Raw genomic sequence first — 18,202 nt, forward strand, 5'->3', positions numbered from 1 at the left:
GCATACACACACATACACATGCACGCACTCACACATACACACACACGCACGCGCACACACACACATCTCCCTCCTGGTTGGCCTCTTTGCCTTTCAGCTTCCTTTATCTTTTGTTTGGTGGTATATATTTGTTTGCTTTTTGTCTCTGTGGAAAAGGAGGCTTGTTATATTGTTTAAATCTAACTCTTTGTGACTAGAGATTGAAGCTAGAATGTTATCCCGACCTTAGTAACTCTCTAGGAATCCCAGAGGTGACTGTGAGGAATTTGGGGCCCCCTCGGGTCCTGGAAGCACCCGACATGTTCTGGCTTTTGCCACACCTCTGCCAAGCCTGCGTTCCGGCTTCCACCCGAATTTTATTGAACGTTTGTCTTTTCTGATATCCATCTCAAGGGGGCCAGACTGCTCTGCCACGTACTATGATAGTTCAGGCAGCCTTCTCAAAATCCGGTACAGTGTAAACTTTCCAGAACCTGGGTGGATGGGAGCCGCTGCCTCTCTGGCCCAGGCTCCTCTACCAGCACACCCAATTACTCTCTTTCTAAAACGGTTCAGATTTTCCAGTCACAGGTAAAGGAATCCTGTTCTTTCCCTCCCCCCGCCCCAGGTTAGGGGCTTCCCAAGTCCGTGTGTCCTCAGTCTTTGCCTTCTCTGCACCTGGAACAGTAGAGGCAGCCTGAGGAGAGAGGGAGGGAGAGGGGCCACAAGTCATCTCCCAGGACCTCTCCTAGATGGTGAGACAGGCCTTGGCTGTCTTTGGCTAATCACATGAGTAGGCTGGGTTGCTGCTGGTCAGGCCAGCCACAGGCATGGTGGGGTGGGGGGGAGTTTGCTACCCTCAGTGTGCCCTGTTCCCCAGCTCAGGTGAGCAGGGGCTCTTCCCAGGGTTCTCAGGAGGTAGCTTCTTGTCTCAGCATGAGGCACAGTGGCTTGGCCTCTGTCCTGCTCTCTGGCAGGCTCTTGGCTCTGTCTGAGGCCCTTTGGGGTTTCTCTGGGTTCCTCAGGTATATCCGGGTCCTCAGAGATCACAAGCCCAAGATAATCTGGCACCAGGAGTTTGCAGAACATTACTTTGAGTACAAGAGGTGAGTGCTGAGCCTAAGGGTGGGCGGGAGTGGGGGAGTGGGCAGAGTCACAAGCAGGGTGGGGGTGGGGAGCGGCAGGCCAGAATCTCTGACCTTGTCTTGGAAAGGTTTGTCCTGTCATCCCCCACCCCTGGGGGGCTGGGAAGGGCCTCAGGGCACTAGCCTGTGGCTATCTGACACTCCCAGCCAGGGAAGGGGCCCCCCACCACCTGCCTGGGCAGCCTGGGCCTCTCTGGGCTCCTTTGTCCCTTTGTGGGCACCAGCCTCCAGCTGTCTCTTTGTACCCACCCAAGTCTGTTTCTGCTCCTCTCCTGGTCCCCATATCCACCCCACCCTCAGAACCATTTCCAGCTCAGCTGAAGCCAGTTCTCTAGTTGGGGGTGCAGCTGGGGTAGAGCACCCATGGCACACTCACCAAAGGGGCGATGGCAGCATGTGGGGAGGGACGGTGCCACACAGGGAGGGGATGGCTGACACCCCCAGGGACAGAGTGAGTCAGGACCAAGAGAGTGGACAGGCCAGAGCCTGAGAATACATCTAATAAGGTAACAGTTGGACCATCCATGAGCCCCAAAAAGCAGCTTCTTGTGGGCAGGTGGGAGAGCTCAGTGGGCATCGCCCGAGCTGATGGCCCAGGGCTGCCCTCAGTCACTGTCCTCCCATGGCAGCCTCCCAGTCCACAGGTTGCATGGGAGCAAAGACCAGAATGCTGGGAGACAGGGCTTCCCTTGCTCTGCCCCCTCCTCAGATAGTCACAGATCTACCTTTACCTGTATAGGGCCTCACCGTCCCCTGCCCTGACCCTGGTGTGGAGTCCAAGGTCCAGCCCTTAATAGCTATGCTCTGACTTGAATGCATAAACTATACAATTGCCAGTGGAGGACCAGAGGCAGAAGACCCTGCCCTAGGAGGCCCAAGGAAAGGAGGGATTTGAAGGGTCCATGGAGTCACATGCCCCCTCCAGGCCCTGGGCCAGGCATGAGCTCTCTGAGCCTCGGAGGAGGTGAGGTCAGTGGGCCATCAGGGCCAAGCTTGCACTGGGGAAAGCAGCTGATGAGAAATTCCCCTCAGCCCCACCCCATCTTGTGTTTTTCAGAAGCAAGAGCCGAAAGCATTTCATCTTCTTCCCAACCCTAAAGGTAAGTTTGTTTGTGCGTCTCTGAGAGGGCCGTGGAGGGTTGGGGATGAGCCCCGGGATGGCCCTGCCTTTCAAGAGGAGGGGCTGGCAGGGCCACTGTCCCCTTAGAGCTGGGGAGTAAGTCAGTCTCTGCTGGGTGATCCTGGCTTCGCCCTGTGAAGTGGATAGATGCCACTGGCCCCATGGTGACCCTGAGGCTTAGTGATTTGGGGTCTCCCAGACCATTATACACTTTCCACCTCTCTGTCCCAGGGCGAGAGAAATGGGGCTGAAGTAAGACCAGGCCCCAGGCATTGCCTCCCCCCATGGAGCCCCAGGAGGTGGGTTCCAGGCTTTGCTTGATAGGATTATAGCATAATCTTTTGGCACGCTGGAATCTTGGGGGGGGGGGGGAACGAAAAGGTAACAACCCACCAGCAGCAGCCTCAGGTCCTGGGACTGGTCAGGAAGCACAGAGGTCCTGCTGGGTTGGGGACGTGTGGGTTAAGCTGGGCTGAGCATGACCTTGTCCAGGCACTGGTCTTCTCTCCAGCTTCTGCAGGCCCAGTGACCAAGGCTGTAAGCACTTGGGATCCCAGAGCTCCGGCCATGATATGGGCCCTCCAGTGGGTGTGTCTCAGACCAGCAGCTCTGTGCCTTCTCTGATTCCTTTTGTAAAATTTGCCCTCTGGGGAACACCTCTATCTTCAAGGGGGGGCCTCGGAGTTGGGCCCCTGGCTGGTAGGGGCTTTGGAAGTGTGCCAAAGGGAGGGTGGTGGCTCAGGGCACGCCTGGGCCCCTGCAGGAAGCAGCTTTGGGCAGAGATGCCAGGAGTGACCGGGACACCTTCTCTCTCTCAGTCCATTCAGTTACGGCTGGACCTTGCCAAGGAGCTGGGCACTGGCATTGCCATCTGGGAGCTGGGACAAGGCCTGGACTATTTCTATGACCTTCTCTGAGGCCGAGAGCTGAGTCCCTGCATTCTTCCCGCCTCAAACTGAGCCAGGTTGTTGGGTTTTGGGTGTTTGGGTTTTTTTTTTTTTTAAGAATTAGACTTTTGTACACTGTTGTGGGTGACAGGAACATATGTGTGGAATACACGTATCTGGTTCTTTCTCGTCCAGTCGGCTCTGGTGTCTCCCTGGGGGCCGGAGGGGACAGCAGGAGGGCCGACAGCCCAGAGCCTGGTCCCATGGGAATGGGCCCAATGATAGCTACTCCAGCAACTGCCCCCAGCAATGCTCGTTCCAGGCTGTCCAGACAGCTTGGAAATTCCTAGTTAACCCTTGGCTTTTCATCTGCCCCTCTGCCCTCCCAAAGGCAAGCTGGGATCCCCAGTGTGATGGCCCCAGAGCCCAGGAAAGGGGAACTCTGGTCACCAGCATGTGGGTGGGGGCCGGGCGAGAGCCAAGCTGCCGTCAGCACCACGGCCAGCCCTGTGGCCGGCCCAAGGTGTGCCGGTGCTGGGCCTGGAGCTGGGACTGGAAGAGGCCAGCCTTAATCCACCACTGATTAAAGTCCTAATGCTCTGGCTTAGTCCTGGCATCTCAGAAAATCAAGCTTCCTGGTACCCAGCAGGGTTCCCTCATCGGGCCCTAATCTCCGGGTCAATTAAGCTGAGCTTCCCTCCTCAGCCAGAAGCCATTCGAAGCTGGGCTCTTCTGTTAGCAGCCTGGCTTCCCCCTCAGCCAAGCCTCACCCCTGCCCTGCCCACGTGGCCTCCCCTCGGTCCTCCTGGGCCCCCTCTCAACCAGGTCGCCGGCACCTTGGGGGCCTCCAGCTTGCTCTCCCAAAGCTGCAGAGCCGCCCACATCATTCCCTTGAGCCCACCAGCTGCACCCTAGGGGGAGTCTGACTGCACGTGGAGCAGGGGCATCTGGCCAAGCTGTGGCAAGGGTCCAGTTTTGTGAGGGTTCGGACCCTAGCTCTGAGGGGTCGAAAGTCTTGGACCTTGGACAGCAGCTCCATCGCTGTGCCTGGGAACCAGAGAATGGGCAAACCAGACTTCCCACCTGGAGTTGGGAGATTGGGTCCTAATCCTGGCCAAGCCACTGAGTCAGGGGTGACTCTTGAGTCGGTTCCAGCTCTGGGCCTCCCCGGGGGAGGGCAGACTCGTTGACATCCAAGGTCCCTGTGCATGTCTGTGAACAAGTGTGAGGTGCTTTGCCTGGGAGTGTGATGACAGGTGGGAGCTTGGGGAAGGGGCCGTTAGGCTAGATGGAGGTCAGCCCGCCATTCAGATGATACAGAGGCTGCGCTCCGTGTTGGAATCGTTCTGCTGCTTCTCTGGGGCGTACAAGGGCTTGGGTCCTTCCTCGGTGTAGTCAGCATTTCTTGGAGGGAAGCGGCTGAGGTGTCCCTGTGGCTCCGTTGTTTTTGCCCCCTAAGGAAATACTCTCTCCAGCCTTGACAGTGATCGATGGCCCCGGGCCTCTCTCCAGGTCTTGGCACTGGACCCCAAAAGCTGCATAGCTTAAAGGCCCAAGCCCAGGAGCTGGTGGCTGCAGGGTGATGCTGCTGGGCTTTGGGCCTGCTCACTGGGGATTCACAAGGTGAGGCCCCGGGGACCCCTGAAGACAAAGGGAAAGGAGAAGAAGGGTGTCCTTCCCTTAGCGCCAACCTGGGTGCTAATGGGGCTACTCCAGACCTTCTGCTGAGGTTGAGGCCCGGGCTCAGGCTTGGGACTGGTGGCAGAGGGGAGGGGAATCTGGGAAGGCCCTTTCCTGCCTCCTTCTAGCCCCACTCCTCACCATCCCCACCACCTCCATGAACAAAGATCCAGTGGCTCCATTATCGTTGAAAGCACTCCCCTGCCCCCTTGCTGCCAGCCTGGTGGAGTGCCTCTCCAGGCTCTGTGAAGCTGTACCTTGGGTCACGGTTACCCACCTGGCATGGAAGGGACCCCTGAGGCCAAGAATTCCACCCCCCTCCCCCAAGCCCCTTCCACATCGGGATGATGCCTGTTGTCTCCATGACATTCGACGTTGAGCCGAAGTGGGCCTCTACTAATTCCCCGTGGCTCACGGCTCTGCCATCCCCCCTCCCCTCCCCAAAAAGGACCCTGCTCCTGCTTAACTGTCTGTGCTTCCTCCCACCTGAGCGTGTGTGGACTGGTCCCCAAGCCTCCCCTAGCCTCATCCCTATATCCTGGACACCTCACCTTCTTCGTCCAGTCCAGTGAGGACCTGTGAGGATGGAGAGACTGCCACCTGCCTGGTCTCTAAGGGGGCTCAGTGTTGATTGAATCACAGATTTAGAGTTTGGAAGCTTCCTTAGAAATCACTGAATCCAAACCTCTAAATGCTTTGAACCTAGGCTCCTTGCCCCCTGCTGCTGCATCCTGCTCAGCCTCTGACCCTGGGAGCAGGGCTGTGACCAGTGTGACCATCCTGGGGCCACATGCAGCCCAGGGGCTGCCCCGGCCCCTCTCCTGGTTTCTCTCCAGGAATAGTCATCCTCTCCTAGTGGCAGCCCCTTGAGGGCAGATCCTGGTGAGCTTGTATCTGTCTCTCCATTGTTGGCTTAGCCCCGTGCCTGGATAGGGAGACAGATACAATGGATGGATGGATGGATGGATGGATGGATGGATGGATGGATGGATGGATGGATGGATGGATGGATGGATGGATGGATGGATAGATGGGTGGGTGGGTGGATGGGTGGGTGGGTGGATGGGTGGATGGGTGGGTGGGTGGATGGGTGGGTGGGTGGATGGGTGGGTGGATGGATGGATGGATGGATGATGGATGGATGATGGATGGATGGATGGATGGATGGATGGATGGATGGATGGATGGATGTCCACAGGTCCCCCAGCCACTTCCTCCTCTTCCCTGCTTCCCCCCCATCTTAGGCTGGGAGGACAAGTCTGTGAATCATGTAACCCCCCCCTCCTCCAAGCCCCATAGTAGGGGGCTCTATGGAGACTCCCAAACCAGGAGGAGCCATAGTCCAAGTGTATCAGCGTGTTTGTGGTCCCCTTTGCCAGTTTGTGTGTATGTGGTAACAGTTCTGCAGTGCTGAACTAATCAATGTATCCGGTGTCCATCCGGTGTCCATCCTCCCTCCACCCCTCCAACAATGAGGCCTCCTGCATTTCTCTGATTGTTGGTGGCTTTGACCCTCTTCAGGTAGCCCCTGATGGGTTGGTTTGGGGCTTTAACTCCCTCACCTCTCTGACCTCACTCATCAACTGGTATCTCCTCCAAAGCCCCACCCTCAGCCCTGCCCATGTCAGAAGCCAGGTGTAGGAAGGAGCTGTCCTAGCCATGGGCCTGACAAGGCTTTGGGAGCTCCCTTTGGCCGCTGTGCAAGGGTGGGTGTCGAAGCCCCAGCTGGAGCAGCTCCCTCCCCTCTTCAGATTCTGGGATTCCTCTTTGTCCACTTCTACAATTTCAGTCTTTTCTTTCCATTCCAGCCAATTTTGTTTTACTTGTGACTGACATCCACACCAGTGGGTCCGTGGAACAATTGCAGGTAACAGGATCTCAAACAGAAATATTCCCAATTCTTCAGGAGGCTGCAGCAGGCCCTACCCCCACCCCCTCCCTGCCCTCTGGAGCATCCCAGGCTGGGCCATCAGCTTGGGGCCCATGTCCTGAAGCCCCCAGGTATTCCTCTGGGGCAAGGCATGCCCTGCTGAGATGCAGAGAGGGGCCCATGAGGTGGGTGTCATCCAGGACAGCAGTGAGTTGAGGCAAGGGGTCTGGAGGGACAGCTGAGGAAGGACAGGCAGCCCTGGGCTGAGGAGTAAAAGGAGAAGGGCATTGAGGACAAATGGAAATCCAGATAAAGCAACCTTCGGTGTCTTTGGCTGAGCGGGCTTCTCCTCAGCCGCCATTGGTCTGCCTCCTGGCAGGCCCGGAGCTCTCTGAAGCCTAGGAAGGACCTCAGAGATTGGAAAGGATGCAAAGGACACAGCGTGTAAATCTTAATAAAGACAGTTTAATAGCTTTGTTAAAAAATAAGATGTCTCAGGGTGGGGGGGGATGAGCCTTTCTGGGCCTGGACTATGGACAGAGCCCACTCCCATAATGCCAAGGAAAAGCAGCTGAAAAGTTCCAGCCTCAGACTCTGGGGTCCTGGTCCCTGCTGGCCATGCCAAGGCCATGACCCCCTCCCCCAGACCACATATCATCTCCCCCTCTGGTTTCCCCAGGAGTCTCCAGGGACTCTCAGCTCCCTGGAAGGTGGTAGTCTGGGTCTGGGAACATATATCGGGGGAGTCCTACAGTGAGACCCTACCAGCCCCCACTGATCCCTGGGGTGGTCCTGGAGGCCAGGTTGATGGATGGCAGGCCAGGGAACTGGCTGGGAGAGCAAGGAGCCAGGCGGCAGAAGACGGGGGTCTGAGCTTGGGAAGGAGGAGAGCCCTGAGCAGGCATGGGAAGGGTGGAGCTTGAACCCAGCTGGCCCTGCTGTCTGTCCCAGGTTCAGAAAAACATTGAAGGGCCTGCCAGGTGGAGCTTTAAATGCAGATGGGCCACTGGGGTTAAACGTGTGCTGGTGGGAGGACGCTGGGCTTCCATATTTATATACAGAATCTGCCTCCTGAGGGGCAGGGCACATCATTTTATTTTCCCGGGGTTAGGGTCGAGGAGCCTGTTTTTACCCCAGCTATCTTGGTCTTGTCTGTGTGGACCCTCAGGATCTGACCTGCCCCCTTAGCTGCCAGAGTAACCAACTACATAGGAGAGGCAGCATTAGATAGTGCCAGGCAAAAGGCTCCCAGAGTCCCAGCCACCAGCTGGGACCTCACGAGTCTCTGCTTCTAGCCTGTGTGGAGTTAACTGCCAGCCACCCACTGCCCTGGTTCTGGGCACTTACGGGGGTCCCTCTACACAATGACCTTGGCTTTCCCCTTGCCTGGTCCTTTCCAGGGGAGAGCCCCTCTCTGAGATGGGAAAGGGGTGACTGGTAAGGCACAGAGCACCATAGTTCACTGTGTGGTCTCGTGGTTTCATGCCTGCCTCCATCACTGGGAATCCTTAAACCCTGGGCATCTCGGAGAACACTATGCCCAAGCTCACAGACTGACAGGGGAGGCTGCTTGTTGGGGACCAGGATCTTGTAGGAGCTCTCATGGGGACTCAGGAGGGAGGAGAACCTGGGCCTGGCAGGAGGCTTCTGGCAGTTGGGGGCTCCAGTGAGGGCACAGTCTGGAGCCAGGAGAACTGGACACTCAGCCTGCCTCTGCCACTAACTGTTTGTGTGACATTGAGCAGCTGTCCTGGCCTCTCTGGACCTTAGTTCCCCCCTGTGTAAAGTGAGGAGTTTGAATTCAGGGGTCTGGAAGACCCCTTCTAGCTCTGCTACTGAGGGTTGTGCTAAGTCTTGGTGGGGGTGGGGGAAAAGGGGGAGAAGGAGAAGGGAAAGGGAAGGGAAGGGGAGAAGCCAGAAGGGGTCAGGCCTCTGGGCTCCACACTGACTGCACTCTCAGCTGCTGCTTGGTCCCTAGGTCTTGGGCTGGCATTATTCCCTGTCTGGTGACCCAAACACTGGGCTGAACTGCTCCGTTCTCAGAACAGGAGGAGGGAGGCTTGGTGGCTGATCCAGTTCGACTCCTTGGGCTTGGGAGGGTGAGGCTGGGCCAAAGCAAGTTAGGGAGGGTCACACATGTGGGTGGAGCTTTGTTGGGGGAGGTTAGAATTTTATTCCGTCCAGTGGTCCCTCTCCAACTGACAGTCTCGGGTAGGGGAGAAAGCAAAGGGAGAGCTGACCCAAAGGTGGGGAGCACTGTCTGTCCACACCTGGCCTCTGGGATGAGACAGACAGACAGATGGACACATTGACCAGAAGGGCTGCTGTGCACTCACAATGATTTACTGAAGGCAAGACACATCTGCAAACACAAAGTGGCTTCCTGGGTCTGCAGGGGAGAGACATCTCCCTGAGGACTGCCTCCAGCCTGGAATGTTATTGGGAGAGCCCGAAAGGCGATGATGGGCAGCCAGAGGAGGGGCCCGGTCTGGTCTGCCCCACCCCACTGGTCCCAGCCTGATCTGAGGGAGCACCACACCAGGTAATGAAAACGCTGCTGGGAAGGGAAGGACATTCCTCCTAAACTGGGCTCTGGAGGCCAGGGACCAAACAGAAGGGAGGGGGGAAATGAGCCCTGAGCCCAGGGCTGTTCCCGTTCCCTCTCCATTCCCAGCACAGACCAACAGACAGGATGCCTCAGGATGAAAACCCCCAAAGCGCTCAGTCTATGGCAGCAGGGGCTGCTTAGGTCCCAGGACCCTCGGGCCCAGTGGGCCAGGCATGCTTTTGACCTTGGGGTTCCCGTTTTCTGCTTCCTCAAGCTGAAGGGGCTCTGATGCCCCCCAGGGTGAAGCCGTTTACAAGGATAACTAACTGGGGAGAAGGAAATGAAGGGAATGGTTCCCGTGTCCTTTGGAAGAGAAGCTGAAGGTGGGCTGTGGGCAGGGTTCTATGCGCAGTACGTGTCTGCTTTCACCACTTGGCAGTACATGGTCATGGCGAAGGTCAGGCCAAGAATCTGCAGGAAACAGAGGAAGGCTGAGAGGGGCTCCCTGCTCCCCCCACACCCCACCCTGGGTGCCTCCTCCTCCTCCCTTGTTCCCCCTCCCCCAGCTTCCCTTAGACTGCTGTCTTCTCCCATTAGATTGGAAGCTTCTTGGGGGCAGGGCCTGTGTGTTTTCATATTATTATCCCTAGTACTTAGCACAGGGCCTGGCACTTAAATGTTTATTGACAAATGACCCCCAGGGGAGTTCCCCCCACCTCTTCTTCCCACCCCCATTCATTAGTTTATTCAGCAAGCATTTTTCCAACCTAGGACCCCAGAAGGCCAAGTAGCAGAGAGAACACTGAACTGAGGCCCCGGGCTCAAACCCTCAGTTTGGGGGACCTTGGCAAGTCCTGCCCCCTCTCTTGGACTTAGCTTCCCCATCTATAAAGGATGAGGGTTGGCCTCAGATCTTGAAGAGGCTTCCCAGCTCCGAACTCATGGGGCTCTAGCTGCAGGGACTGAGGAGGGAGGCAGTGGAGGGCTCCAAGCTGGTTTTCATTTGAGGGAGAGGTTGCTGTTCTTCAGTCAGGCTTCCCATGCTCCCTCTCTTTAGTCTAGGGAGTCCTACACACTGAAGAGGTCACATAGGGCATAAACATGAGCATCAGTGGCCTGGGTGGGCATCCCCACCCCACCCTCCAGGTGCCCTGGAGAGGGGCACAGGAGATCACTGAGCACTTGGAGGGTCTTATCTAACCCCAGCCCAGAGGAGGGGCCATCTGGCTCCAGACTCAGCACCCTCCCCCTGCACCATGATGCCTCTTAGATGACAGCGAAGCCTGATGAGATTCCTGACCCAGGGATCAGGGCACAGCTTGGCAGCCTTACAGGTTGGGGATGGAAGGAAGGGACCGTGTCTTGGCAGCTCACCTGGACCAGAGCTGTGCACAGTCCAAAGATCCCCACGGCCAGGAGGTTTTCCTGAAGCCAGATCTTCACTGTCTCATAACAGGGCTAGAAAGAAAATGAGCCTCAATTCAGCTCAGCCCCACAGTGACCCCTGTGTTGGGGCATATCCTACCATGACTGTCATCTTCCCTCGGGACAAGCTCTTCCGGTGTGGCAACCCTGGGGCCCCTGCCTTTCAGGGGTCTGCCAGGAGTTACCTCTCTCTGTCAGCCGTGTCTGCTCTTAGAGTGTAAGCTTATGGGCAGGAAACTGAGTGACCATGGCCATGTGGGCCCCTGCTTTTGCCCCAGGGGTCCCTCTCCCACCATGAAGTCAACTGCCATTGACAGGGTGAGACAGGCAGAGGGCCCCGATGCCTCTATCACCATGGAGATCCCTTGCCCTGGACTCACTGCTTTCCACCAGGTGCCTGGAGAATGGAGCCCACAGCTCTCACTGAATTCCAGGCAGCAGGAATCGGGCACCCTTGTGCTGTTGTACACCTCGAACCAGTCTGTGTAGTTGGAGACCCCGCAGCACCGGAACTGGAAAAGTAGAGAGAATGGGAGGAGCACAGGGTGAGAGGCTGCCCCCCATGTCCAGGCACCCCATGGGCAGTCCTGACTGTGGCCCACATAGGCCCTGAAAAACATCAGGCTGCCTGATGCACACCCCCCACCAACACTGCTACCACTCCCTCCTCCCCCCAGAGCTCCATGAAACTGTAGGTAAGAGAGAACTTGAAAGGAAAACCCGTTAAACAATGGTGATTCCACCACATCAAACACGCTGGCACAAACAAAACCAATGCAGCTAAAATCAGAAGAGAAGCAGGTGAGTAGGAAATTCTTTGCAGGAAGTTTCTCTGCTGAAGGTCTAAGTTCTAAGATATATGGAGCACTGAGTCAAATTTATAAGAGTAAAGGCCATTCCCCAACTGACTAGATCATCAAAGGATATGAACAAACACTTTTCTAAGGAAGAAATACAAGCAATCAACCATATGAAAAAAAATGCTCCAAATTGCTAATAACTAGAAAAGTGTAAATTACAGCAGCTCTGAGATTCCATCTCACATTCATCAACGTTTTTTGTCAACTTTTGGCAAAGGTAACGAAAATGGGAAATAACAAATTCTGGAGGGGCTGTGGGTAAACAGGTAACAAATGTCCTCTTAGCGGAGATGGGAACTGGTCCAATCACTTTGGAGAGCAATTTGGAACTATTCCCAAGGAGTTATGGAACTGTGTCCCCCCTTTGACCTAGAGATTCTGCTTCTATGTCTACACCTCCAAAGAATTTTTTTTTAAAAAGAGGGAAAGACCCAAAGGCACAAAAATATTTAGATCAGCTTTTTTCTGGTGGCAAAGGTAGTGCCCAGCAGCCAGGGAATGGCCGAACAAGTTCCGGAATATGAGTGTGATGGAATGCTATTGACCATAACATAGGAAGTGATAAAGGGGATGGCTTCAGAGAAACCTAGGAAAGCTTACGTGAACCACAGCAGAGGGGAGGGAGCAGAACAATCCACCCAGTAACTACAACATGCTAAAGACAGCTTGGAAAGCCAGCAGAACCCTGACCAGGCAATGACCAGCAGTGGCTCCAGGGAATTGGGGAAGAAACCAGCCACTTGCCTCCTGACCTGAGTGAGAGGCTCCAAGCGCAGAATGGGAGGTGGGAACTTGTGCTGCTTAACTGTGCATATTTGTTACCAAGATTTTTATTTTCTTCCTCAATGAAGGATCAGAAGTGGATTTTTGTTAATTGAAAAAAAAAAATGCTTTTTAAAAAGAAAAAAGGCAACCCATCTGTTCTGCTACCCCAAGTCCTTCCCACCTAGGCAGGAGACTGTTCTATAGACCCCTCCCCCTAAGAACTATGATGTCACAAGTCCCAGGATCCCCCTCACTGGCATCTTCGAGGAGAGGCTGGATATTACTTCCTAGGGACCTTACAGATGAGATTCAGTGCAGGTAAGGCTAAGGGAAGCTTTGCAGGGTCCCTTTCAGCTCAGCTTCTGAACTTCAGCGTTGGATAGGACCTCAGAGAGAGGACAACTGTGTGGCTGTGAACAAGTCCCCTGACTTCTCTAAAATGGGGGGATTGGATGAAATGGGCCCCAAGTCTTTGTCCAAGCAAAAACCAGACCCTGGAGGATGTGTGGAGGGAAAAGCAAGTCTGTGAAAGTGTTTCCCCAAGACTGGCTCCTTCGTGTGACATGGAAGCTCATTCCCATGTCCTCGGGGAGATCGGACCCATTTCATCTAAATAGGCAGCCTTGCGGTGCAAAGGCTAACAGGGAAACTGGGAGGGAACTTCTCAGCAGTGGATCTATGCCGCTGTCCACAATCGGAGGTGCTGCCAGAGGGTGTTCTGTCCAGGGTCTGGGACGGAGGGGGACAGGAGCGGGGAGGGAACCTGGCTGGCCCAGCATTCTGGCCCCGCAGTAACGGCCATCTTTACTGAGACGGGGCTGCTCTCCACTCGGCAGCAGCGAGACAGACAGTAGATCCTGGCTCTGCGCCATCACAGAATGAGTCAAAGGCAGATAGAGGGGGCTCTGTCCTTCCGCTTGTTTATGGCACTGCTGGAGATGAGTCGCTCCAGTCGCCCCCACCTCCCTGCACTGACATTCAGGAGGGAGGACGCCTGTGATGGATGGCAGACGTCGCAGGCATTGCAGGCGGGGACCTTTGTGAAATGGCTTCCTCCTGACTCTTGGCTTATCTCTTCTGCTTATAAATGGGAATGTGAGTACTTGGTGAGAGGAGATTGGCAGCCCAGACTGAAGGCTCAGCTCCACCCACAGGAGTAGCTAGACCCTCATCCTTGATCGCCACCTGGCCACCAACCCAGTGGAACTGAGACCCTGGTGGGACCTCCAGGCATCTTCTTCGGGGCGTCTTTCAGGTTGCCTGCCTTCCAGAAGCCCTTCGGATGGTGCTCTAGCATCCCCAATGGTCCAGACGACCCAGTGACTGGCTCCTCTTCTCTCCTCTCCTCCCCATTTCCCTTACTTGCTGATCCTCCCTGGCTAGGGCTGGGGACTTGGGTACTGTGGGCAAGTGGACTGCCAGCGACAAGAGTGCAGATGTTCTCTAACTGTCCCCAGGAAGCTGCAGCAGCAAAGGGGGAGCTTTGGGAGTCTCCTCCCCCTCCCCCAGTCAATGGGAAGGAGATCAATGGTCCTGAGCTTCACCGTCTCTCCCTACATCCTGTCTGCTGGACCCAAATGTGGACATTTCAATTCATAAAGGACAAAGCCACGCCCTAGACATAAACACCAGTGGGAGGAGGACAAAGAACAGTATCTCGGCCCCCTCCCCCCATTAGGGTCCCCAGAAAAGGGGCCATGGGAACCCTGGGAAAGGCCCTGAGGCAGCAGGTGTCAGAGGACCAGTCCACTGGGGAGCTGCCCTCAAGTCTCACCACCCCCAATACTGTCCCGGAAGCTGCTGTAATGGGCTGTGCCCACCCTTTGGGTGAGCTTGTCCACTTAAAACCTCAAGAACTTCCCTTAATGAGTGCCAGTGGAGACCAGGGGTTCGTTGGGGGTGGCTTTAGCTACACGGAGGGCCAAGAGCAGGACATTTACCCTGGCTGCCCACGGACACCAGAAAAGACAGGGCTGCTTGCCTTTTAGGACAAGGGGGCAGACGGCACGAGGGCACCAAGCTCTCCCTGCTTCAGCAAATGGAGGAGGAGGGAAGCCGGAGACAAGACAGACCAAATGATCCCTGCCCTCAAGGAGCTTACATACTACTGAGGGAAAACACCACACACATCCAACCAAACACGTCTTCAGCCTGGGATTCTGGGCTACCCCTAGGACTCTGGGCTTGATCCGGGGTGGCCATGGGGGCTGTCCAGATGGACTCCACTCTAAGGGAATAAAGGAAATGGAAGCAGTCACTGCTGCCCCCATGGTCCAGGATGGGCATTCACAAACTGGGGAGCATTCAGAGGAGAGCAGCTGGGATGGGGGAAGAGCCTGAAGTAAAGGACCTGGGGGCATTTAGGCTGGAGAAGAGAAGGCTTGGGGGAAGATGAGAGCATCTATCTGGGAATTCCTTTCTCCCGGGAGGGATTAGCCTCATTTGTCTTGGCCCTGGGGGGCAGAATCAGAAGCAATGGGGGGGGGGGGAGATAACTGCTTAGAAGCCAGAGAGGCTAGCTAGGTAGCACAGTGGATCAAGTACCAGCCCTTGAGTCAGGAGAACTTGGGCTCACATCAGGTTTCTGACACATGACAGTAGCTGTATCATCCTGGGCAAGTCACTTAACTCTGACTGCCTTGGGGGAAAAAGAGACAGTCACAGCATTTATTGATCCTGGAGATGATAAAAACCAATGGGATTTACTTAGTAACCCTAAATAAGTGTGTACTAACATGCACAGTGACAAGGTCACAACTGTGCTCCCCTAATACCAGCTGGACAAATATCTTGGGGAGAGGGGGACCAATGAGGAAACTGCTAGAATAACCCAGGTGAGAGGGCATGAAGGGCTGAACCAAGGTAGGTAACTGTGAGTGCAGAGGAGAGGTCACAAGGAAGGACGTTGTGGAGGGAGAAATGGAGAGACCTGGCCACTGGATGTGTTGGGGGAGGAGAAAAAGGAGTCTGGGCTTTTCAAAGGAGAGACATGGGCATGTGTCCATAGACAGGGAGAGAGGGGGATGAGAGAGGGGACAAGCTCCTGGAGGAGATGGTGGAATGAGGCTCAGCGGGTATCTAGAGGGGTTGGCCATGGCCAGGAGAAGGGCCTTGTCTGTGTGAGACAAGAGTGAGTGAGAAGGTCATGGCAGCAGGCCCATGTCTAGGGGAGCTGGGAGGTGGATTGGGGAGCTCTCCTCAGGGAAGCAGGGGTAAGGGGCTCAGCTGGGAGGGCTTGGGGAGGGGCAGCCATAAGGAGCCTGAGGAGGCGGGACAAGGTTTGGAGGAGTCAATGTGAAGGCTGGGACAGTGAATCCACCAGGGAGGTGCAGATCCCCTTGGCTGGGTGAGGGCCCAGCTGAGATCAGCAGCCTTCAATGAGAAGCAAAGGCAGCCAGTGGTGGGAGGGACCCAAGGCTGGGACTTAGCAAGGGATGAGGGGCAGAGCCCTTGGCAGGGGGACGGCAGGTGAACGCTTGTGTCCTGTATCCCCATCACAGGCCACAGCAGGTGCTTACTCAGGGCTGGTATGGCTAACTGATTCGGGTACAGGGACAGCTGTGAGAGACCACAAGCTAATGGATATGAGGCTAGAAAGGACCTCGGAAGAAGCTGAGGCCCCGGGAGGGCAGGTCACACAGGCAGACAGGGCAGAGCTGGAACTCCTTGCTAGCGTTTTTATAGAGCCTACTATGTGCCAGGCATCATCTTGCAACAGCTGTCATCATCCCCATTTGACAGATGAGGAGACTGAGGCAGACAGAGGTTAAGCGACTTGCCCAGGGCCACACAATTGTAAAGGGTCTCAGGCAGGATTAGAATTCAGGACTGTGACACCCCCTAGCTGCCTCCTAAGTCTGATGCAGATTCCATTGCACGGAAAGGGTGCCGGGACCAGGAGGCTGGCTCCTCGTGCCCTCTCGTGCCCCTTGGAGTCTTGTGGGCACTTCTCGAGTCCCAAGAGAGCCTGGCGGGGGCGGGGCCAGGGTGCCACTTACATCTGTTTGGATGATGCTCCAAGCGTTGGTGAGGCCAATGTTCCCTTCGGCCCCGTACAGGTGCAGCCCCTTCTTCAGGTCCCGCTGAGCGTAGGTGTCAATCTGCCAAGGCAGCAAAGGGAGGCTGTGAGGCTGACCTCACCCGGGAGCCCGGGGAGCAGAAGCCCTGCGCCCCCCACGCCCCGCCCCTCCTGGGCAGCGCGCAAGCTGCTTGGGTGCTCTGGCCCCACCCCCTCGTTCCATACCTGAGAGAAGAGGAGAGCATTGGTGAAACATCACGCCCATACACAACTGCTCTGTGCCCCGCGCCCAGAGAGCTCACCGGCCAGTTGGGGGCTCCATCCCCAGCGAGGTTCATCACACCAGGGGTATGAGGGCAAGGGGTGCCTAATCGGTGAGGGCTGGACAATCTCAGGGCACAGCAGGAGGGCTCTAATGAGTGAATGGCTGAGGGAACTGAAGCCCTTTGGATTACTGGCAGACCTATGTCTGCATACTTGGGGAGGCCCGACAGAGGCCAGAGTCCATGGTGGGGGGCCTCGGGCTGCTGGGGCGGGGGGCTTGTGCGAAGGTGTAGAGAGCCAGCCCCCCGCATTTTCCTAAATCTGAAATCACTTCTGGAAAAGTGACTCCGAAGCCACCTAGGGATTAGGGAAGGCTCAGCCTTGAAGGCCAGGAAAGATGGGGGGTGGGAAGGATAACAGCCTTCCAGGAGCCTGGCCTAAGAGATCAAGGGAATCTCAGAGCCATAGGCCCAAGAAAAGAAGAGCTGGGTTCGAATCCTGCCTTGCATGTTTGCTAGTTCTGTAATCCAGGGCCACATAGCTTAGCCTCAATTTTTTTTTTCTGTAAGAAGGCACTAAACCTAGCATCTACCTCACAGGACTGTTATTCTTAGGCTTCTTAATGATTTCTCTCTGTAAAATGGGTCCCTCTGAGACCCTTCAGCTCAGACAAATCCTCCCAGAATGGCGAGGCTCCTGTGAGCCCTTCAGGACAGGAAGGGCTTAGCACATTTCAAAGCCCACTGCCTTTTCTCGACCCTCCCAGGCAAGATGCCAGCTTGTTCTCCCCTCCCTACTGGGAGAGCCTCAGGAGCCTGGTCTGAAGGGACACTGAGGTCCCGGGTGGGAGTGGGGGCTGGAGAGACACACTGGGACCTCAGAGCAGGTCCGGGAGCTGTCTAGAGACCCTGTATGAGCTGAGACCCCTGGGAGCTCCCCCCCCCCCCCCAGAGCTGTCTCCCTCGGCTGCCAGCTTTCGCCCTAATGGAACGTGGAGCTACTTAATTTTTAAAGGCTACATTTGTAAAGCCCATGAGAGGGAGCAACCAACCATCCCATCCCAGGCTGTCTGGACTGCATCCTCAAATGGTGTTAATGGCCACAAAGCATGGAGTGGGGGTTGTTCAGAGACCACCGGCACCCAGGTGGCCAATATCTGGCCAGGCTGATTAGGGGCCATTTCCCCAGACCCAGCAGGGACTGGTTTTGGCTGCTGACCAGGGGCATTGTGGAGAATGGCTGCTGCCACCAGGGAGGACAGGTCCCCTAGGCTGAAGCCTTGGGCCTCCTCTATTCTTGTGGACCCAGAGAAGAGAGCCAGACTGGGCTGGGCATGGCCACAGGGCTGCTGTGGCCCCCAAGGCGGTTACTGAGCGCTCATACCACTCCTCAAAGGCAATCCGTACTAATGAACAACAGTTCCCAGTTCTACAGGGAGCTTTCCTGGAAGGGCCCGGAGGGCTGGGGGACACAGGCACTCTGGTCTCCATTTTACTGAAAAGAAAACTGAGTCTCAGAGGGACTCACAGCTTTGTCCAAGGTCACACAGTTAATAGGTCCCAGTCAGGACTGGAGTGAGACGCCTAAGAACCAAGGACATAAGCGAACACTTCTGGCCCTGTGACCCCAAGACACACTCAG

At 55.9% G+C, this 18,202-nt stretch overlaps 2 protein-coding genes across 5 annotated transcripts in view; one reads left to right on the plus strand and one right to left on the minus strand.

The window, feature by feature from the left end:
* Positions 1–3,323, plus strand: part of CHID1 (chitinase domain containing 1) — a 66,753-nt gene extending 63,430 nt beyond the window's left edge. For both annotated transcript variants that reach the window (XM_069107888.1, XM_069107889.1), the window contains exons 11-13: positions 1,005–1,085; positions 2,182–2,224; positions 3,063–3,323. In XM_069107888.1, the coding sequence (XP_068963989.1) occupies positions 1,005–1,085; positions 2,182–2,224; positions 3,063–3,161 (223 nt within the window). In that variant the 3' untranslated portion in view covers positions 3,162–3,323. The remainder of the gene's footprint in view (positions 1–1,004; positions 1,086–2,181; positions 2,225–3,062) is intronic.
* A 5,680-nt stretch (positions 3,324–9,003) lies between these two features.
* The window catches only part of TSPAN4 (tetraspanin 4), a 70,024-nt gene continuing 60,825 nt past the window's right edge, over positions 9,004–18,202 (minus strand). For all 3 annotated transcript variants that reach the window (XM_069107892.1, XM_069107891.1, XM_069107890.1), the window contains 4 exons: positions 16,278–16,379; positions 11,035–11,166; positions 10,604–10,687; positions 9,004–9,700 (listed from right to left, as the gene is read on the minus strand). In XM_069107892.1, coding sequence (XP_068963993.1) covers positions 9,632–9,700; positions 10,604–10,687; positions 11,035–11,166; positions 16,278–16,379 — 387 coding nt within the window. In that variant the 3' untranslated portion in view covers positions 9,004–9,631. The remainder of the gene's footprint in view (positions 9,701–10,603; positions 10,688–11,034; positions 11,167–16,277; positions 16,380–18,202) is intronic.

Source organism: Petaurus breviceps, unplaced genomic scaffold (assembly GCF_028583685.1).
Source record: "Petaurus breviceps papuanus isolate PSGF00001 unplaced genomic scaffold, PetGlider_PUasm1.0 90317, whole genome shotgun sequence".
NCBI lineage: Eukaryota > Metazoa > Chordata > Mammalia > Diprotodontia > Petauridae > Petaurus > Petaurus breviceps.